Source organism: Sinohyriopsis cumingii, chromosome 15 (genome assembly GCF_028554795.1).
Source record: "Sinohyriopsis cumingii isolate HCF-2022 chromosome 15, ASM2855479v2, whole genome shotgun sequence".
Taxonomy (NCBI): Eukaryota; Metazoa; Mollusca; class Bivalvia; order Unionida; family Unionidae; genus Sinohyriopsis; species Sinohyriopsis cumingii.
This window is the reverse complement of record NC_142975.1, coordinates 106,681,319-106,704,703: the sequence shown is the minus strand read 5'-3', so window position 1 is coordinate 106,704,703 and position 23,385 is coordinate 106,681,319. Positions and strand designations below refer to the sequence as shown.

Genomic DNA, 23,385 nt, shown 5'->3' with positions numbered 1-23,385 from the left:
CTTCAATGGACATTTCGCCCCATTTCAATGGACATTTCGCCCCACATGGTACATGGACGTTTCGCCCCATGGACGTTTCGGCCCATGGACGTTTCGCCCCACATTAAATAAAGTATGAACCCTCACTCGAGTACAGCCTGTCTCAGTATAATGGTAATGCGAGAAACGACACACATCATCAATCATACAAAACAATATGGTTTATTTGTCGTTTAAATATAATGCACTAAATAAAAACCGGACTAGGATTAACAACCCTATATATTACACTAGGGAAATACATAAATGCCGCGACAAAATTTTGAATTTTTTTGTTCAGAAATCTTTTATAAAGCAAACAAATCTCATACCTTTGGGGAAAACATACACATATAAAACAACTTTATTTTTTTATAAGTAGGGGTGTATCTGTCTGGTGACATAAAGAAAACAAATGTTCTGGCGTTCACTATTGCTCCCAGCAAGTGTTAATATGACTTAATTACATCCAGGTAACTTCTTTGATCTTCATATTTAAATAATCTACTAAATGTGGTATCAATGTAATTAAGCTGCAGCCAGAGTTTTGAGTAAGTCGTGTAAGCTTTTATGAAAAGGAAATTACTATTTGGCACATATGGTATGGCGTTCACTAATAACAAAAAATAAACAACGTTTGATCTTAGTATGTCAAGTGCATTGTCCAACAGATCATTTGGTATAGAAGCTCGTGCACTTGTTTGCATGGAAATTTATCAGTGGCTCTATAAATTGCAGTCTTTCCTTTTCTTGGTGCTAGTTGTTTTAATATCACGTAAATCAATAGATCGAACAATGTCTTCGTGCATTTACTGCAGAAAACCAGTTACCCGTCGTCAGCAAGCCATAGATTGCGATAGTTGCGGCCTATGGCAACACAGAGCATGTGGAAATACTGGTAAGTTTATTTATTTATTTCTACATCATATTACGATCATTCCGTAATTGAATGGGCATAACAAAATAAATACATTTTTTATAATAATTGTATGTATCTAGTGACCCTTTCTCGCATGTTATTGTTCTTGTTTCAGTATATACAATGTCTTTCAAAATAAATGTTATCATGAGACGTAGATAAAATTAACTAAATGATACTAAAAAATAGTTTCTATTTACAGGTTTATCAAGCTACAAGTATGGTCTCCTTAGACATAAAAAGATATCTTTTCAGTTTGTGTGTGACCTGTGCAGTTCTAAACCTGAGGTAAGATCTCATTACAAACAAAATATTTTAAGAATAAAGACATCTTACAGTAGTTGGTTCCCATTCGCATTCGATGTACTTAAGCTACGGTTAAATACAAACTGCGAACAAAACGTGGATCGCTGCCTACATCCTCCCTATCACAAATGCTGGAAGATTAGTAAAAATAATTTTTCTTGTATCAAATATTTCGTTGTTTTTCTTGGGCTACACTACGTTCCATTCTAGTAAGCGTTCTTATGTCTGCTATTATAATTTTTAAATATTAATGCTGTTTACAGGCAGATGGCTACGATGTCGAAATGGACTTAAGCCGCATACCAAATACATCTGACAGATTTGAAATGTATGCCGGTACAGCACGGGGGCAGATGGAGAGCACGAGAAATTCGACGTCGATTTCTATCAATAAAGAGGATATTTCGACAAGGTGAATGTTATTTTATTTATTAGAATCGTACGGGTGCTTGCATACGTCTTTATGTTTAAATACCATATTCGGTATAGTTAAACTTGGTTTTCTCTATATTTGCTTGTGTGTTTTCAACATTTTCTGACAAGTTCAGACAAATTTCTAATTACAGGCTGGATAGAATTCAACAAGTGAACGAGTTTATGGGCAACAATGATGCTGCATCAACACTTGCAGCCGATATGTCTTCATTTGACGTTGAGCGCCCACACAGATCTTTGACACCAGAAGAAGAAGAAGCGTAAGTTAAAAATCGAAGTGGAAAAGAAAGCACAGAAAATCGCAACAATTTGTTCCAGTAATATTGATGTACATAAATCGTTATAGAGTGTATTTTCTAATCAAAGATTGATCATCTTTCACTGAATCTTGTTAGGTATCTTGTAAACATGTTATTTTACTGATGCATATTTTTTGTTCATGTAAAATAATCGTTTTTTTATAATCACGATTTTTCTCCTTTCTTTAGGTCAGTTAGGAATGAAACTGTTTATGGAGAAGTGCCAGTGGATTCGGAAGATCGTATAACATTTGAGGTATTAGCCACAGGATCCACTCAAGGAAAAAGGAAATTAATATCTAGTGCTGGGTATAGTTTTGTTGTTAAGCGTGAGCTGAAGAATGGAACCATCGAATGGCGTTGTAGTGTGCGTGGGAAGAATACGCAATGCCCTGCAACCGTGCGACAGACAGAATCAGACTTTCTGCCAAGTCATCAGAGCCATAACCATACTGCCACTCCTGGATTGTTAACAGCCGTCAAAATCAAAACCGAGGTATTTGGCATGAACATGATTAATCTAAATACTGGGTATATTCTATCAATATATTATCAACAGCATATAATGGTTAAATTGTAAGCAATATACCTATAATTAATGTATGATAATTCCAGAAATATCGCTTTATTATATACAGTAAAGATCGTCTTCCAAGCTTCTGCTATATTAAATAAGCATTTTTGATAAATTATACGCCGCTGCCAATAATGAACGACATTTCGTCATCCATCCATCCATCCATCTATACAATGATCCGTTCTTACATACATACATACATACATACATACACAACATACATACATACACAACATACATGAATACATACATACAAACACAACATACATTAATATATACATACAAACACAACATACATTAATATATACATACAAACACAACATACATTAATACATTGATCCGTACATATACTATATAAGGTTTTGTTTTCGTTTAGGCCAAGGCATTAGGGCAAGAGAATTTGTTTGAAACAGCCCATGCACTGGTTAATGAGGTTATAGACGTTCATGCAGAACCATTACAACCTGAGGCATCCAGGGTAGCGGAGACGAACCTAGTTAGAATGGTCAACCGGACCAGGTCCGCAACCAGACCAGAAGATCCCAGAGATCTTACGTTTACTGTAAGTGAATGATTTTTCCTGTATATAATATGTAGTTGCTTTGTATTTTTCCATATATATATATATATATATATATATATATATTAATTCGTACTCTACGTGTTATTTATTTATATTTATAAAATTCTGCCAAGTCTTGCCGTTTTGTTTCTTGTATCGTTATAACTCTCTCTCTCTCTCTCTTTATATATATATATATATATATATATATATATATATATATATATATATATATATATATATATATATATATTCCAGCTCGACGACGGATTTCTTAACTCGACCATCAGTGAACCGTTCTTTCGATTTGATGTCGTCGTTGGCAGGAAGCGTCACCTGATCTTTGCTACTAACAAACAGCTGGAGCTTCTCGGAATGGCCAAAACCTGGTATATTGATGGCACATTCAAATTAGTAAAGAAGCCATTTTATCAACTGCTAGCTATACATGGATTTGTGAGATCCGGTGATGACTTAAAACAGATACCGCTGTGTTTTTGCATCATGTCAGGAAAGAAGAAGAGACATTACAAAAAGGTGTGTGTGTACTGAGGATGAGATAAGATTATGATAATTACTTTAATATCATAATGTATCAAATAATGAACAGTATTTTATCACAGACAATATATTTTCAATTTATTTATCCTAAATATACACGTCCAGATCAAACAGTGATTTAGAAAATCAGTAATCAAATTAATTATTGTACGAGCAAATAAAAGACACTAAACGATACTGAATAATCAGTATATCCATGAATAGTTTTACTTTTTCTCTTCCATTTTCAGGTTTTTCAGTCAATCAAGGACCTATTGCCTGAAACGAAAGTCCAGTCATTTGTTGTTGACTTCGAAAAGGGTCTTTGGCAAGGAATCAGAGCAGCTTTTGAAACCCCGCAAATACATGGTTGCGCATTTCATTTTGGACAGGCCCTTTGGAGAAAGGTTCAGGAAATGGGATTACAGGTAAACTCATTTCAGTCCACTCTATTGAGTTGCGATGCTAATAGTTACGATGTCTTTAGATTTTGGATAGCCAGTTCAAAACTATTTTCGTAATGCTGAAAATCATTTATAACTCAACAATATTTTGGGAAATTCAATATCTTGAGAAGTCAAAATCTAAATTATTTACGATAATGTATAAATCTGTTCATCCCAATTCCTTTTTTTTTAAAATTAAAAAATAATTGTATTTTCGTTTCCAATTCTAGCGGGTCTATCAGGAACACGACAGTATGTACAAACTTCTGCGAAAGGTTTTCGCGCTCCCCCTATTACCAGCAGACGACATACCACCGTCATTTGCAGAATTACAACGAAGAGTTGATCCAGAGGCAGTGAATGTGCAGTCATTCCTACGATATGTGGAAGACACCTGGATTCACAATGACATATGGACTGTTGACTCCTGGTCAGTTTATGGCAGAAGCATCCGAACCAATAATGATGTGGAAGGGTGGCATAATCGTATGAACAGGAGAGCAAGAAAGGGAAATTTGCCTTTCTATCTCCTCATAACTTTACTTTATAAGGAAGCCAGAGAAGTTGGATCTGTAGTTCGTCTGTTGCAAGAGGGGAAGATAAGACGACATCAAAAGAAACAGACAACAAAAGTTCAGGGTCGCCTTATCAAGTTATGGGAGAAGTATGGAAACCACCAAATCAGCACGAACACCTTGCTTAAATGCTGTGCCAGATTGTATGGTCCGACATAGCAACATTAAAGCTGGACGGAGTAATGCTTTCCAAAACTGGACATATTTTATATACACGTGCCTTGTGCGTTGTCCATATGCTGAAAACATTATACTTCAGTAGAGATAATATATATATTTGTATTTCAGTTTCGTATAGCAGTAGCTGATGTTTTACTTGCATGCATTAAAAAAGAAATCATTGATAGTTACTGTTTAGAAGTATACTTTTGCACATCATAATTTGACATCTATACCTTGTCATGAGATGTAATTTTGATTAGTGATGTGTTTTGATTTAAAAATGCAAATACATGCTTCATATTTCAAAAATATAAATCTCTGAAACCATTTTTATATCGCTTTATTGTTAATTACAATTAACATTCCTCGTCCCTCCTCCTGTCTTTTCATTGCTCGCGATATGTCGGGCTATTCTGTTCACAGCTTTGAAAAGATGTAATATATAACGATCGGGATATAGAAATGAAATACATTAATTTGGACTGTTTCTGTCAGCAGTTCAGTCGAGTAATTAGGACCCGATTTATAGCTAGTTTTAAAAAATTAAAAGTAACAATGCCAATAAATGGCAGGAGATAAAAAGTCAATTAACCCGAGCTTGAAAAAAATGAATAAAGTTCAACATTTAAAAAAAAGTTATTTTGCTGGCGACCACAAGTCTTTAATCATCATAGCTTTTATTTAGCGAAAGGAATATATCTAACTACATATGTACGATCGTGATATTGACTGTTAGAATTACAAAGCCCCCTTTTAAGTTGTGTCTAATGTATGCTCGCTGATTGGTTAAACGAACAGCATGATAAGTGGCGATATGCCAATTTCCTACAAACGGTAAATGTGGTTTTCATCAGTATGTGTAACAGCGAAAATAAAAGTACTGTAAACGATAGATTAATTTTCTGATCAGTCTTATTACATAAATGAAGAAAGAAAAAAAGGAAAATATTGTCTGATATAACGGCACGCTGAATGTAATTGAAATGGATGAGAGTGATGGGATTATAGGGCATGAAATTAAATCATAACGACAGGCCCCTAAAGTAAAATGAAGATAATGGTGTAATGCTTGTGAATTTCTATAAATGTCCGATATTTCCAATCATGTGGGGCGAAACGTCCATGGGCCGAAACGTCCATGGGGCGAAACGTCCATGTACCATGTGGGGCGAAATGTCCATTGAAGTGGGGCGAAATGTCCATTGAAGTGGGGCGAAACGTCCTGGTCCGAAACGTCCATGGGGCGAAACGTCCATAATCCACGAATCACGTGACAAGATCACTTCCTTTAAAAACACACGGCAATTTGTTTAGATGCATACAAAATTGTTTTATCAGTATTGTAGTTGGCAACATGAATAACTTACTGCAAAAAGATCAACATGTCATCGAGGAAAATAAAAATTCTCAGTTTAGAGGAGAACGTGAAAGTAATTCAACTGACGGTGGGGGGGGGGGTGCGCGTCAAGGATCCTTGCAGAAAACTAACGTCGGGAAGACTCAGATAAACAATATCGTGAAAGATAATGAAACAATTCTGCAGAAGTGGAAAGGTGAAATGGATGGAGAAAGGAAGATTGTTTGAGCCAGGAGACGTTTGAATCCTGATTTGAAAGACAAGATAAAGCACAAATTTTGTCAGTTGAACTGGGATATGACGACTTTACCGCAAGTAACGGATGGTTGTACAGATTTGAAGTGCGACACAGTATCAAGTGTTCTGTCATTAGCGGCGAATCAGCTGATGTTAATAATGAAGTTGTCAAAGACTGGAACAAAAGACTAAACGATATATGCAGGGGATATGACAGCAAGGATATTTTTAATGTGATGAGACTGGTTTGTTTTTTAGATTGTTACCAACAAAGTGACGTGATGTGAACTGTAACATAATTATAAAGACAGTGTTAAAACTGTATCAATGGTTATTCATAGCATTCTTTTGCAAATGATGACAAAGTTTGTTTTACGTTTATTTCACATCAGGCATGTAATTTTTTAATTAAAATATTAAATATTTAAAATTAAATGTACTTGTGACTTTTTTCATATGTATTTACTATTCACATTTGTCATCCCCCTCTAGAAAGGCCACCTGCATTATAAGGCCACTTCCCTGCTGCATTAGGGGTGGCCTTATAAGAGGGGGACTACAGTAGTTAAGTGGGCCACCATAGGGACAATGGGACTTAGCATTAAAAACACCCCTGGGCAACTCTAGGGACAATGGAAATTTAACATGGAGAAAAACGCTGGGCCACTTTAGGGACAATGGGAATTTAACGTAGAGTTTGGGTCTGTCTAGGGACAAGGGAAATTAACATGGGAATAGAGTTTGGGTTTGTCTAGGGACAAGGGGAATTGAATATGGGATTTTTTTTTTTTTTTTAAAAAGTTTTTTTAAATTTAAATTTAAATTTAAATTTAGAAAAGGGGTAGGCAATGGAAAGGCTATCTCTTTTCGAGAAATATGGCTGGCCCTGAAAAGGGCCTTTGGGTTTATGTTAATATTAATATTAACATAGATGGCATCTGTCACATCTTCTTCTTCTTCTTAAACTCCTTCTAACTACCGGTCCATACACAAGTACCCTCTTGAGACATCCTTGTCTTTCTATGTGAACTCTCCTCATCCATTGACTAGTATCTGTCCTATCAACAACAGTCCACTTGGACCTGACATACATGAGCATGTCCGTCCTAAACATCATGGAAGACACAAGGGTGGATGACTCAATGAGCGGGTACAAACACAAACACACAAACACAAACACACAAACACATACGCTAAGAAACAATAAACAAATCCATAATCTACTATCCACACAATCGTACGTGAGCGGGTACAAACACAAACATACAAACACAAACACACAAACACAAATACACAAACACATACGCTAAGAAACAATAAACAAATCCATAATCTACTATCCACACAATCGTACGTGAGCGGGTACAAACACAAACACACAAACACAAGCACAAATACACAAACACATACGCTAAGAAACAATAAACAAATCCATAATCTACTATCCACACAATCGTACGTGAGCGGGTACAAACACAAACACACAAACACATACGCTAAGAAACGATAAACAAATCCATAATCTACTATCCACACAATTGTACGTGAGCGGGTACAAACACAAACACACAAACACAAACACACAAACACAAATACACAAACACATACGCTAAGAAACAATAAACAAATCCATAATCTACTATCCACACAATCTTACGTGAGCGGGTACAAACACAAACACACAAACACAAACACACAAACACATACGCTAAGAAACGATAAACAAATTGATAATCTACTATCCACACAATCGTACATGAGCGGGTACAAACACAAACACACGAACACAAACACACAAACACATACCCTCACACTATCTTTAAAAAGAGTTAGTGTTTATATTCACACTACTCTACCTACACACATTGGCAAATCGATCATTATTTCTTTTCTAGAGTATTGGGGTAGCCCTGAAAAGGGCTGGGTTTTTTTTGTTTGCTATGGCATTCTTTTTTTAGTTTCTAAGAATGCGATGTCCTCTGAGGATAGACTTTCTGGCGATAGGTCTGCTTCTTCGGAAAGAAAAGAAGAACTCTTTGGTGTCGATACGGCAATCGACAAAGCCTCTGTCAGGTTCAGGTTGCTGCTGCTGCTGCTGTTGTTGCTGCTGTTGCTGCTGTCTCTGAAGTCTGTACTTCTCTGTCCATTCTTCTTTCTCCCTGTTCATTTCTTCTCTGAAGAGCTCTTCTATCAGGTCTTCAGTGATTTTTAACATTCTCACATTCTCTATTTCTTCTGGCTTCGGTATCAGACTGTGTCTGACCCTATGCAAATTCACGTAGGCTTCGTTGAGTTTAGCTAGTTTGGAGCACATCTTCTTAGGAGGATGAGTCGACTATGGATGGTTAGACTGGAAACAACCCGGTTCTTAAAGTCAAAGCGCGGACGTGAAGGAAAACATCCCCCACACGGTTTTTGAGTCGCAACGTTTAGTGAGTGTCATGAGAGGGATAGTAAGAAATGAAAAAGCATCAATCCAACATTCTTATAGCTAAACAAAAGACAAAGGCATTTTTTTCAAAACACAACATTTTTTATTCAAAAATCACTTAACACTAAACAACAACTCTAACATTTTTAACAATAATCCAACATCATAACATCAAACAATTTTTTTCAAAACACAACATTTTTTTCCACAGTCTCATCACATTCCATCTTTAAAGTTTCTCCACTAGGTAAAGAGGGATAACAGTCTTCCATGGTTTCTAGTAATCTAGGATGACTTCTCTCAAACTGTTGATTTCTATGGTATTATCGAATTCTGCATACAGGATGACGTTCACCGTTTCATCAGGGTCTCGGTCTTTAAACTGAATTTCCACACGAATCTGGCCGGATTTTATAGGGTGGAAATGTCCCTCGTCGCTGCCTTGGTCTGGAGTGAAATCGAAAGCCCACAAAGCGTAGCCTCCTGCATAATCCTCGTACGTAATGCCGTGACTGGTATTGGTTCCTAACTGTCCGGTGGCTTCGTACAGGGACAAGTACGATCTCAAGTAATTCTTCTTGGTAAAGTCAGGTTCGAAAGGTCGGGTACACAAGGTCTTGCCATCGCGACTGACTTCGATTTTGGACACGCCAAAGTGTTGAAAGTAGAAAGGATTTTTTTCGGCAGCTCCGTTGAAGGCTGTATTCTCGACGATACCAACGATCAAACGTTTGGGTAACTGTCCTTGGAACAGATGATCTTCGATCATGGATCGCTGTCCCTTGGGAATGGTGAAGGTTTTCACTTCCACGCATCGTATGGGATACTTGGCGGTCGTTCTGCTCAACGTCTGACTGATGTCGTTTCCCACTTTAGGTAACACTTCCACACGGCGTACGTAGAGTCTGGCTTCTAGGATTTTGGTTTTGTAACCGTCACTATCAGCCATCAAATGGAAAGTGGCACTGCTACAATTCAGTCTCAGGCGGACATCCACCCCGTTCAGCAAATACTTTTCTTGCAACCACATGTCCAAATGCAAACGATCCATCAGTTCTAAACTTGTGTCGGCTCCCGTGATTCTCTTTCTTCGTTCTACAAATCCATCATTGTTGTCTTTCTTTTCATCAGTTTCCAATATTTCAAACTTGGTAGGTTCGTCAGCTTCCCATACCACACAGGCATTGAGATGAGTGTTCTTGGCATCTATTCCGTACATCAAGAGATTTTCCAGGTAGGCACGATAAGGGTAAGTATCCATGCTGCTACTGACCAGTTTGTTATTCAAGTACAAGTCCACTCCACTGAACAAGGAATGCATGAAATTGTTGACGGGAGCTACTGCTTCATCGTCTATAGCACCTCCAGTCTTATCTAGAATTTTGACTTTCAGGTACAAGTAACTGCTATTCAGATTGATGTAATCTTTGGGCATTCCTTTGATTTCAAACTTGATGGGAGCGGAATTGGTCAGTGGGGAGACGGGGTGAAATTCCACCCACTGGGATTCTTGCATGGTCATCATGGTAGGGGGCATGGCAAACAGATCCAGTTCCGTCTTGGAACAAGCGCAAGATTCTCGGTGCATCATTTTTTTGTCTCTTTTCTCAATAATCGAAAACGTCTAAGTCTCGAACGGTTCTTCTTTTCTTGGCCTTTCTCGCTTGAAGTCTGGTGAAAGGGTGTTTTCTTCGTCGTCTCTTTCTGCCTTGTCCTTGCTGAATGCCTGACTCGGTAGCGTGCAGGGCATTTATAGGTGTTTCTCGTTGGCCTAAAATGTCTTTGCCCGTTTGCAGCAAGACATTTTTGCCTGCCCTCATGAAGGCTTCTTTAGGGTTTTGTTTGTCGATGATGACATTTTGGAGAAATTCTTTGCCTTGCGTCAGTGCCGCATCTTTCAAGGCGTGCAATCCGCGTGTCACCATCGGTTTCAACACCGGGGCCACCGAACGAAAGGCCGATTTTAACGTCTCCTAAACCGTGTCCTCGCTGTCGAGCAACCCCTCGGTACACTGGATACATGACTTAAGAGTCGTGAGAGAACCGTTTTCGAAAATGGAGTTTCACCGTGACTTTTCCTTTGGTGAATGGAATATTTTGTCCCAAATCTCCTTTTATAGCAATGTTGACCGTGTCCAAATACGACTTGCTGACCGGCAAATAGTGAGGATGGACAAATTCGCGGTGGACGTGGTAAGTGTTTCCACCTTCCTCGTCAGTGTTCGTGGCAGAATCCACTTTGAAAGGAATGACACGCAGTAACGGTACGGAGGTGTGTCCCACCACGTTGTACTCCACCACATCGGAATACACGAACATCAAATTCAGTCCTTGGTTCAGTTCTACCGGGGCACGAAATAACTTGCTAAAAGACTCGTTGTCGTAAACGATGGGTAATTCGTTTTTCTTGAGCATGGTCTTTCTCATGTCCATGTCTCCGCCCAACATGTCAAACAATTCAGGACAAAATAAAATGGACAGGATTTTACTCCGTTCAAATTTCATCAAGAAGGGACGAGCTGCTTTGTGGTACTCCATAGTGACACTTTTGTTGACATGCTCCAAAGCTTTCAGAAACACGACATTAAACCTGGAGGCTATGGTGCTGACCAAATGTTGACCACTAAAATAATAACCTGGGGGAATGAACAAGTGATAGGTGGTGTACTTTTGTGTACGGGTTTTCTTGTCATATTTGACATTGCTATCCATCCACTGTTGCATTTGCTCGTCATGAACTTCCACATCAAAAAAATTTTGATTGGGAAGGACATTGAGGACTTGGGTCGGGTGAATCATTTCTACTAAAGCCACTTCCCAATGGGCTTCGTGATCTAACTGGATGGCTTGAGGTAATTTGGCCGTGTAACAGCACAACGTGTTCTTGGAAAACACCTCCATGGAACTGTCACTGGGTAAAGTTAAGTAAAATTGGTTTTGGTGACTCATAATTCCAGAGTTCTGTGGCTGTCCGAGGGGTTACTGGACGTCAGAGGCGTGTCTCCGTCTAAAATGGGGTTCTGGCTGTGATTGAAGTGGTGACTGGCACTGGCACTGGACACAAGGTTCCCGGGGTTCCCGTTCGAGGTGAATTTCAGGGAGGGATTAGGAAGCAGGTAACCGATGCAACTGCTCAATAAAATGGTCCACAATTGTTTGTCTCCTTGTTGCAAACTCAAATTGGCGATGGCTGCCCCGATGACACAATACACCACGAAGATTTGGCAGAAAAAGACGATTTGCGTTTAAGGCACACGTTCTCCACACCACACCCACAAGGATTGTTTTTGTAAATCTTGCACAGAAGAACTAGGTGAAGGAGGAGTGGTCGACGTAGCTGCGTCTGCTGTGTGAAAGGGCATGATGGTCACTTCTTTTTATAGTCGATGACTTGCGAAGCGTCGATCCAAGAATCGAAACTGGGTGGATATCCTTTCCAACGTACTTTGACTTCTTTGACACGTCGTTTGCCCACTTTACGGGTTCTGCGTTCGAGAATGCTTTCGATGTCGTACACGTCGTCTTCTTTTTTGGTGACACGTTGTAACTCGGGCAAATAAAACGTTCCTTTGAGCACTTCTCCGTTCATGTCTTCCAATTTATAGACGGTAGGATGACGGCCATGCACTCGTCCAGTGACGCGAAACAATTCGGTCGTCCAGTTAGGTAAGTAACCTTTGTCGAAAGTGCTTTTGGTTTTGCCAATGCACACCCAATCTCCTACGACCAACATTCCACTTTTCTTGGGGACAGCCCTCGTCGGGGACGTACCAAACAGACGCTCAAACACCAACACTTCGTTGTCCGGAGTCACGTCTTGCGGGGCACGTCCGATGCTTCGATGGTAAGATTGGTTGTACGCTTGCACCAGGTGCGGTAAGATGTCGATGTACTTCAGAGTGTGGTGATGCGTAAAATATTTCCACATGCGTTCTTTCAAAGTGCGTTGAAAACGTTCCACGATGCTGGCTTTGGTTTCGGGATTCTCGGTGGTAAAAAAATGAATGTCACGTTTCTTTAATTCTTTTTGGAAAGCTTGGTTCAGAAATTCGGTGCCTTTGTCCGTTTGCCATCGAAGAGGGTGACGACTGCTTTGTTTCAACACCCGTTGCAGGGCTCGCACTAACTCGCTGCTCGATTTGGAAGTCAAGGGCACGACCCAGGCAAATTTGGAAAAGACGTCGATGACACAAAACAAATATTTGTAGCCACGATTGTAGCTGGCCAAATGAGAGACATCGGCTAAATCGGCTTGCCATTGATGATCGATGCCTTCCACTCGGGTGCGACTTCTGGCAAACTTGCATCGAATGGGTTTGTGTAAAGTGTAGGTAGCTTGTTCTAGTAACCATCGTTGCACTTGAGGTAAACGGAGACTTTTCAGTCGAGTTTTGGCAGCACGATACAATTTTTGAACTCCTGCGTAACCTGCAGGATGGGAGGGATCGCAGTAAATGCTGGCTAAGACTTTTTCCATTTTTTTGTGTTGGTTGGTGTGTTAATAAGACACCCACTCTTGGAGGATGCTACTCTTTTTCTCTTGGGGTATTTTCTTGGATTGCAATGCTTTGCGTGTGCGGCCAGCAATAGGTGTCGAAGAGGAGAAGGATGTCTGAGCGGGGGATATCGGTTCTTGTTTCACTTCTGTCTTCACTTCTGTCTTCACTTTCTTTTTCTCTTGTGATGAAGAAGGGGTGGCTATCATCTTTTTAATCCATCCAATTCTGGAGGTAGGTGGTGTTGTTAACTTGCGTACTTTTTCTGGTGGAGTTTGAAACCCTTCCTCTTCATCTCCTTTTTCTGTCTTGGTCACGGGTACTGGTGGTACTGGTACTGGTACTGGTACTGGTGATGGTGCTGGACTTTTCATCAAGGTCTTAAAATCTTTCAGAGTGGGTAGAGCTGTTTCGTCTAAAGCTTTCTGGTGAAAGAGTTGCAGTCGTTGCAAGAGTTGACCGTACTTTTGCAATTTTTCTGTTTCGGACAAATCTTGGCGATCCATCAAGGACTCAATTCGTGTTGTAACTGGGACATCTCGCTCAAATGGGGATTGGGAGGTAAATGCGGGGTGTGTTGTTCTTGCCACCGATGGTATTCCATCCATCGTTTGTAAGGCACTAAAGCTAGTTTTCGTCCTTCCATGGGGTTGTCAAGGGTCGATTCTGAGATCTTGGGACTTCTGAAGGCCTTTTTATCTTGCTCCCACCAGTCCTCCCAACATGGTTCCCAAGACTCCTTTCAGTATGGGGCCTAACAAGAGAGGTAAAATACCTCCACGTTGCACTAACATCTTCTTTTTTTGACGAATGGGAATTTTCTTTCGAACCATTTGGCGAAGAACATGACGATGTTTGCTTAAGCATTGTTTCTGGTGTTTGGACAAAGGGATCGTGCCTTTCAAAACGTTCAAACAACATTCGCACACGGTATCGATGACCTCTTTGGAGGCTGTTTGAATGAGTTTTTTTCGTAGGGGTGGAGAAGCTTTGGACAGGACAGATAACATGTCCCCATGTTTGGCTAAACGTGGTGGCAGTCCTTTCCTTTTCTTTCCTTGGGGTTTTCTGGAGGGTGACATCATTGAGTCTTCAGGAGCACCAAAAAAACACTGATACCCGACTTGGTCACAGGCCTTTTTTATACTGGAACGCGTCGCCACTGATTGTCTTGACGTCGTATCAGTTTGAGGACAGGCATGACACGTCATGCAGGGGTACGTAACGGACTAAATCGAGCCAGTTCTTGCTTGGACAAATCCAGTAAACTTTGTAACATGCCCGATCTTTCTTGAACTTTGATTTTGGGAGAAGGTACTTTGTGAGCAGCAGCCACTGCCACTAAATTGGAAGGTCCTGCCACTGGGGAAGTTCTTTTGGGGGTCATCAACGGAGAAGTTCTTGGTGTGATCAACGTCTCCAAGTACTCTTCAGTTCTGGGTGTCATTAACGGACAAGTGGACAAACGTGAAGCTGCCGGAGACGCAGTCACCGCCGTGGCAGGTCGTGGTTTGCGAGTGTAAGGTTGCGTCCTGGCCGAAGTGCCTCTCTTGCGACTAGTTTTCTGTGGACTTTTCTTTTTCTGGGGGCTTCTTTTCTTTTTCCGGGGTGGTGGTGGTGTCTGGTCAGAGGAGGGTCCTGCCACTGGAGAAGTTCTCCTTTGGGACCTGGTCTTTTTCTTCTTGGGGCTTCGTTGGACTTTTGTCTTGGGGATAACTTTGGGGGTATTAGGATCCCATCTTAAGAGTGAGCGAATGATGACCCCTCCTAGAGTACCGCTCCCTCCAGGTTTCAAAATGATTTGTTTTTTGGTTTGAGTGTCGATGCGGGGATCGGCCAGTTGGACCAAAGCGACTTTGTTTCGATCGAAAAAGCGTTTGGTTTGATGAGGAATCTGAATGATTCCTTGGAGTAATTGACGTGCCGTCACCGTGAACCATCGTAAGACTTCTTTGAGACTAGCTTCTAAGACACGAGCTCGTGTTTGTGGATCTTTTTCTTGACTGATGCCATACAAGGCACGAATCAATTTGACAGGAAGATGCGACTGAAGGGACGTCATGTTCGCACTGAGAGTGAGACAGACAAAAAAGGGTCTGAGGTTTTTATAGATTTTTTTATGGGGAGTGAAATGAAGTCGAGGACGGAGACGTGTACAGGACAGGCCCTCCGTCTTGGCACCAGTGGTGAAACAAGTGGGTACGAAATCGCAAATCCTCGGGAGTCGTAGGTTTCAAATCGACGAGTAAATAGGCGTGTGGCGTTTGAGTGGCATCGTCGTACGCCTGAGTCAGCCAAGGCGTTCCTAACTGTTTGGCTAAGACTTGCACTTGCGATTTATCTCGAGGGCTTTTAAACAAGACCACGTAATGCGCATTGAGACTGATGGTGCGATGGGCTTTACTTTGTTGAAACAAATTTTGGGTGATGTAAACGACACTGGCATTACGGTGATGCCCTTTGCGAGTGAACCACAGTTTAATTTCTTCTTCGTCTTCTCCTAACATGTCGTCGAAAATGACCAGATGGGTTAGACGGGAGTCAGAGACGATGCCATCGTCTTCTTTAGGAATGCCTTCCACAAACACGATGGAATCGCCTTGACTTTCTCGCAAGAGGCTGTACGCCGATTGCCACTCTTTGTAACACCACACGATTCGTTGAGGGGGTCGATCGATCAAATGATGTTTATGTTCGATCAAACGTTTGACGAATTCGGTTTTGCCTGAACCGCTAGGTCCAGCAATGAGCATGTTAAAGGGATGGCGAAGATACAAAGCCTCCCAACTGGCACGATCTAAGTGTTCGTCGAAGACTTTGACAGTAGAGGAAGAGGGAGCAGAGACAGCAGAGGTAGCCATGGTGTGAGAAATGTCACTTGTGACACGAAAAACAAACAAGACAAGAGTTTATATACTTTTTCAGAACACGTTTATTGAATGTTTCAAACATGAATACGAAAGACAAAAATGCATAAAAGCCAAAGGCTTAAGTACAAGAATAAAAGGCACATGATAACCATGAACGTGGAATAAACACAAGTGTCTGTACAACATGTTTTGGGTAAAGTTCTAACCAGTTCTATAGTAAGGGTAAGGTCACACAAGTGTCCTCCCGAAAGGGTCTTTCAGGCCTGTCCACGACAGTCCTGTCCTGGGTGACGGGTTCTTCTGGCACCGTCACTAACACGGGTTGAAAAGTAACTTTTTTCCTTGAATAACTCTCGTGCATACTGGGCCACCTCTTGTGTCCAAGCCTCAAAACCCTGGTCTCGGTGATGTCCAACATTTGACTCCTAACCAATCTGGTTTCTTCTTCGTCAACGACATGGTAAGTTACTTCAATGAACAATGAACTATCGATCTTGCCTAGGGTTCCTTTTCATATAGAGACCAATACCGACGTGACCGTACGGTAAGGTGAAGTGATTGGGAAGTCGCACTCGCTTCTGGTATACAATTTGATAGACTTTTTCCAAGGGTCGACTGACGATGTGGTGAGTGGGTAAACGTACAATCTTGTTCGGTTGATAGGTGGTCACTTTAAAGTTTCCATCCTCTCCCGATTGCAAGGCTTCTTTCAATACCCCAAAGTTGACCACTCGACTGGTACGATGATTCAGAGTCAGTCCTTTCACTTTGCACGTCGTGTGCACTTCTCCTTGTTTGTCCCGGTATTCGTAGCCGTAATTTTTGGGACCGCCACTGACGAAACTTAGAATCTTGTCGTCGGGATGCTCGTCTGTCCAGGCTCCTAAACGGTCTCCTTCGATGTCAGGGTGCTGTTGAATCGGGTGATGGATGTAAATGCAACTGTCCGTGTCAAAGTACAGGACGCGTTCTTCTAACAGTTCTAAAGCTTCGTACAATTTTAAGCGAGCATGAGCTGTCACATAAGCCGCAATGATGACGTTTCCAAAAGGGTCGTCTTGTACAAAGTCCAGATCTTCTTCGTAATTGACCAAGATCAAATCCTCGCGAACGACGTCCACGTGTTTCATGTATTTGGTTTTGTCGTGAATCATCTGGAAGTAGCGGGAAGGTTCTGTCAAATATTCCGTCTTGGGTAAACACGGTCGTTGTGCCATTTTACCCCACAAGCAATTTAACATCACTTTGGCAAACGATCGCCTGCCTTCGTTTTTTTCGATGTGGTCTAAAGAGATGCCTTCTTGTGCGTAGTATTTCTCTTTGAATTGTATTTGGTCTTCGGGAGTGTGACACCAGGAAGGATAGCCGCTGGCTTCTTGTTTCAGTTTCAAAATGGCATCCACGTAGTCGGCGAAAATGCCTTTCTGAGTAGGGTCACCCTTGTGGTACTGTTGTGTCTTGGGAAAGTGGCAAATTTCGTACACTTCTAACAGTTGGTATCCCATGTCCAGAGCTTTGAACAATTCCACGCTGACCCAGGTTCCCATCAAGGCACGTTCTTCCTGGCTGTGATGGCAAGGTTGGTCCTGGTTGCACGTTTCGGCACAAGTACGGCACAAGGGAAACATCAGTTTGCCTTGACAATAGTGAGGTAAGACGGGATGGTACAGGTTCGTGGGAGGCAAAACTTTACACTTGATCAAGCCTTCGTATTGTCGAATGTTTTTCAGGTCGATGTGTTCCATGAACAATTGCGGGTGCCCTACAGGAAAGCGACAATATTTGCACACGTAGGGATACAGCGAACACACGTCCAAGTATTTGATTTCTTCTCCTTTCTCTTCGTCGGCTTGGTACAGCAAACAGGTGGCATTGGTCCTTCCTCCGTACAAACTATCCCTCGGGTTCAGCGGGTCCATGAACTGGTAACTTTCCACGAGGCGTTTAAACTTGGGATCGGTTTTCATACGGTGATCGTACTCGTGTTCCCACATTTCCACCACTTGGTATCCTTGCTGTTCTAACTTTAGGCGTCGCTGACAAGTGTCCTGGTACAAGTCTTCCATGGTTCGTTGCAAAAACTGATTTTTAGTGCCACGGTCAGGGTAACAGACGGGACATCCGTGAAATAAGCAACCGTTAAACTCGTACACGATCTTGGGGTTTTCTAAGTCCCAGCCATCTACCGAATACGTTCCGATGGTCTTTTCGCCTCCTCCGTTGCGGGCATGCTGAATCCATTTGTCTTCCTTGTCGCACAAGTAATGTAACCAACGTAGGGCTTTGACCGAGTATTGACGCTTGACATAGTGGGTCGTTTGAGGACTGATGACAGCCACGGTGTTTTCAGGCATGAATCGTTGGCGGTACACTAAGGAACACGCTTTGGCAATGGTGCAAGCTTCTTTCAAAGGATCGACCCCTCCGTGTTCCATGAACAGTTCTCAAAATTTTCCACAGCAACGCCGTAAAATGTCCACATCGGAACGACAATACTTTAACATTTCTTCCTGAAAGTCAAAAGGGTCCGAGGCGTGAGCTTGGTACCAAGCGTAGAAAGCTTCTCGTTGTTCGGTACGCATGTTGTCGGGGTCGTAATAGTGAGCCTCAGGCAAATGGGGTAGAACAGCATGTTGATTGGCTTCCATATTGAAAAAGTGTGGAAAGTACCCTTTAGCCATTTCTGTCATTCCAAACGTTTTAGGCATTCGGCTCAAAGGCATGGCCAAGTAACTCATCGAATCTTTAAACTGTACTTGTCCCACTTGCATGAAAATGATTTTGGCTCCGTTCAAAATCACTTTAGGACGTTCGGTGCCATGTTCCGTATAGTACCTCAAAAGAAACTGTCCATCGTATCCGGAGAAATTGTGAGCCATCACCGTGGCATGACGATGACAATCTCCGTAACGTTCGATGTCCTCTTGGCTCCATGTCTTGTCGATGGGGTCTAAGACCCATTGGGCAAAATCGGCTAACGTGTTTGGTCCCCGAAAGATTTTTTCACGTCCTCCAGGAATCTTGCTGCAGTGAGGGCAATGACTGAAGATAGGTTCTTGAATGCACTTCTCGCACGCTCGATGAGCCACGCAGAAATTAGGGATGTGAATGCCAGTCTCTTGCATGCATTCGAAATCGAAAAAGATGAAATTGCCTTTCTTCTTGTGACTGTCCTCTTTCTCTGGTGGGGGTTGGTATTTTTGCACGTAACATTCGTGTTCCAAGTCCACGATGTGGTGACAAATGTGACATTTTTTCTTTCCTCGACATACGTGTGCCTTGGCATTGTTGGTACGTATGCCTTGTCTACACGTAGGGCACAATCTCAGGAGTTGACAAGCACATTTCTTCTGTGAACCTTGTGTTTTCAAATGTTGTTGGTAACAGGTAGGGCTGACAAACGTGCGCAGACAAGTCGAACAAGGCACTGGTTCATCGCTCAGACAGGGTGGAGAGGCCAAACATCCTGGGCATTTCCATCCACAATGCTTGTGTTGCTCTCAATTATTATAACCATAGTCACATTTCTCACAGTAATATCTGTATCCCAGGAATCCGGTGATACTGGTAATGGTATCGAAATGGTCATCGTGATGATAAACATGAATGTATTTTCCGTCCTTAAAGTCTTGGCCTCGAAACAACAGAGACCCGCGCATTTCTTGAGGGTGCACTTTCAAGGTGTAGCGTGGAGCTAGGGCATCTTGCAATTTTTGCATCTCAGGAATGCCACAGGGTGTGTCTTTGGACAGGCCAACTTGTTGCAACAGGAGTTCTGCTTCGTTTCGTTGTTTGGTTCGGTTCGATTTTCGAATGTTCTCCCAGGTTCTTTTCCATTCTGTCGTGTCGTTCTTGTTGGCATAGGTTCGTCCCACCACGATGGCACGGGCTAAACACATCTGGTCATGAGGATTGTGAATTTGGACAAGACTACGCTTAATGCTGCGAAGCTCGTTCACCAATAACATCTTTTTGCGTCCTGTCCCTTGAGGAAGAGAGACGTGGGCCATTTTCAGTGTGGCTTTACCATCGGTGATGTCAAACTGGTCATTAGATTGTTGTACGTGTTGAATCTTGTCCATGATTTTGGAAGGGGTTAGTTCTGCAGGTCTGCTAAACTCGATCCAAACAGGGGATTTCAAACCGTCGTGATCTATGGATAGTGTCAAGCGATCGTCTTCTTTGTCTTGACATTGTCGCTTGAGTGCGGTGAGCAAAGAATCCCACATCTCGGTGATGAACCCTTCTGCTTTCTCCAAGGGTACGTCGGCCTTGAAATCTTTAATCTTCACCGTGTAGGTGTAAGCCGTGGTTCTAAATTTTCTAGAGGAGCACTTTTCCATCTCTCGAATGGAATAGTATTTTTCAGGGTTGACTAAGGGTGACGAACTTGGTTTAGAGGTTTCAAATTCTGGTTCACTCTGTCCTCTTCAAAATCACTGGCATGAATCTGTGCCAAGATTTCAGCCCTGGTACGAGGCGATAGATCACGTTTCTGCCTCTTACTTTCTTCTTCTTCTTTCTTCTTGAATGAATGGGATCGTTTCATCTTGAGTGCAAAACGTCAAATGACTCAAGTTTAAACACCATAGACTAATTTATAGTCTTGGCAAACCAGCGTATATAAAAAGGGTGTGTGTCTTGTCCTTTCACTATTCATTTCACTCTCAAGCTGAGCACAACGATGGAAGAGACTACCCAGATGGAACGTTTCGTCAGAGCTTTGCGAGGGGTCATTAGAAAATTCTCTTCAGACCAGCCGACGGACTACTCTCCTTCCTTTCGAGATAAAAGTCAAGATACTTGCTATATCTGTCAGAAGAAAGGGCATTGGTCTTCAGAGTGTCCAGACCGTCAAAAAAGAACAAAAACAGGGGCTAAAAAAGACAAAAGTCAAGATACCTGTTATTATTGTAAAGAAAAAGGACATTGGTCTCCAGATTGCCCAAAAAAGAAACAAGAGGAGTCAGAAGAAAAGAAGGATTCTTCAAAAGAAGAGAGGGATTCTTCGGAAGAAGAGAGGGATTCTTCAGAGGAAGAAGAGGAAGAAAGAAGACAATTCTATTTAAAAGAGGCAAAGAAACAGGAGAAGAAAAGAAGAAGGGAAGAAAATGAGGAAAAAACGGTGAAGAAATTCAAAAAACAGAGAGACTAAATAATGAAAAAGAAGAAGTCTACGAACTTTTTAAAGTGTTCTGTGGTGAATTGTGAATTGGATTGTAAAAAATGGATAAAAGAATACATGAATGATATAAGGTAAGTGTCTTTGAGTTTTGATTTTAAAATAAGAAGCTACACTCACGCACTCATACACAGACACGTACTATAAGGGTAAAATGGGTGGGTTTATTTTTGAGTTATTGGCAAATTGAAATTGTATTTCTTTTCGAGAAATGTGGGTGGCCCTGAAAAGGGCCTTTTTTCTTTATGGTGTAGGAGTGAGTTTAACCAATCAACTTTAACTGCCTTAAGCCTTTGCCATGGCCAAGGCCTACTTCTGATGATTGGGTTGAAATCACTAAGGGTGGTACGACAGGCTTAGTCACAGGGTTGGCGTGTTTAGCTCGGGAAGGTCGTATTCTCTTCGGTCGTGATAAAGAAGTCTGATACATTTGTTTCAGACTTCTTAACTCCGCTAAAATGTCCAACAGTACCGTAGCCGTTTGATTTTCACCCTCTTGTTTCTTTGCTGCTACTTCTTCTTGCTGTTGTTGCTGTTGTTTTTTTCTTACCTCTTCTTGTTGCTGTTGCTGTTGCTATAGGAGAAAAGCTTGTTCCGCTTCCTTTTGTCGTTGCATAAATTTCTCCAATTCTTCTTTCTGTCTCTGTCTAAAATTCTCCACTTGCGGTAATGAAGAAGGTAATGAAGGTTCCGGAACAAATTCTTGCGAGGTAAGAAAATCCACAAAATCCCAATGTACCTCTTCTGAAAGTAAGTCCGGGTTCCCTTGGGCAGTCTCCCCTGCTGGTGCACCCCAATGGATCGTTTTCTGAGTTTCCGTCATGTTGAATCACTGTCGCATAGATTGACTGCACACAAGCGCTAGCGAATCTATATAGACCAACTGACGTCACAGACTACTCTCTTCGGATTGGATGCGGGCTGAATGAATTTTGTAACGCGTGTTTGGATTGGTGAATGAACTCAATCCGTTTCAATCCTGCCTCTACCTATAAATAAGCGCAGTTCAGTGCATTGATTCACCTGTTCTCGTCGCTTCAAGATGTGGACCGATGTGCAATCTTCTACGCTTGTGTCTTCCATGATGTTCCGGACGGACATACCCATGTATGTCCGATCCAAGTGGGCCGTTGTCCACAGGACAAACACCAGCCTGTGGATACGTAGGATCTACGTAGAAAGACAAGGATGCCTGAAAAGAGTGCTGATTTACGGACCAACAGTGAGACGTAGCCTAAGGACAAGAAGAAGACCAATGCGGTACCATTTATGTTAATGAATACATTAACATAAACCCAAAGGCCCTTTTCAGGGCCAGCCATATTTCTCGAAAAGAGATAGCCTTTCCATTGCCTACCCCTTTTCTAAATTTAAATTTAAATTTAAATTTAAAAAAACTTTTAAAAAAAAAAAAAAAAATCCCATATTCAATTCCCCTTGTCCCTAGACAAACCCAAACTCTATTCCCATGTTAATTTCCCTTGTCCCTAGACAGACCCAAACTCTATGTTAAATTCCCATTGTCCCTAAAGTGGCCCAGCGTTTTTCTCCATGTTAAATTTCCATTGTCCCTAGAGTTGCCCAGGGGTGTTTTTAATGCTAAGTCCCATTGTCCCTATGGTGGCCCACTTAACTACTGACTACTGTATACCCAAATGGTCATGAAATGGTGTCCGTATGTGGCTCAACAAAACTTTCTATCCAAGTACTCTGCTCGAGTCCACTTCTCCATAGACCATATTGTGGTATTCACTAAGAATAATACCAGAACCAAATGTATGGGAGAATGTGAACCACTTTGCGGCAGTCAGTGATGATATATAACGTGGAATGCATAAGATGTGACAGCAACTTACAAAATGCAAACTATTGTCTTCTGGATCGTCTGCCTGTGAGAGCAATTGCTTGCATGAAGTTGTTGCAGCTGATGATGGCAACAATTGATGGAGAACACTAGCACACAAACTACCATT

At 41.6% G+C, this 23,385-nt stretch overlaps 2 protein-coding genes across 3 annotated transcripts in view; both read left to right on the top strand.

Moving 5' to 3' along the window:
- LOC149782430 (neural cell adhesion molecule 2-like) overlaps positions 1-23,385 on the top strand; it is a 189,514-nt gene that overhangs the window by 94,912 nt on the left and 71,217 nt on the right. The gene's annotated exons all lie outside the window — the stretch shown is intronic.
- LOC149782432 (uncharacterized) lies at positions 24-4,899 on the top strand. Its single transcript, XM_089933827.1, has 9 exons — positions 24-916; positions 1,140-1,225; positions 1,507-1,655; positions 1,810-1,938; positions 2,167-2,473; positions 2,931-3,116; positions 3,375-3,653; positions 3,908-4,084; positions 4,333-4,899. Exons 1-9 carry the CDS (start codon positions 667-669, stop codon positions 4,834-4,836), a joined length of 2,067 nt encoding a protein of 688 aa, XP_089789953.1. The 5' UTR covers positions 24-666; the 3' UTR covers positions 4,837-4,899.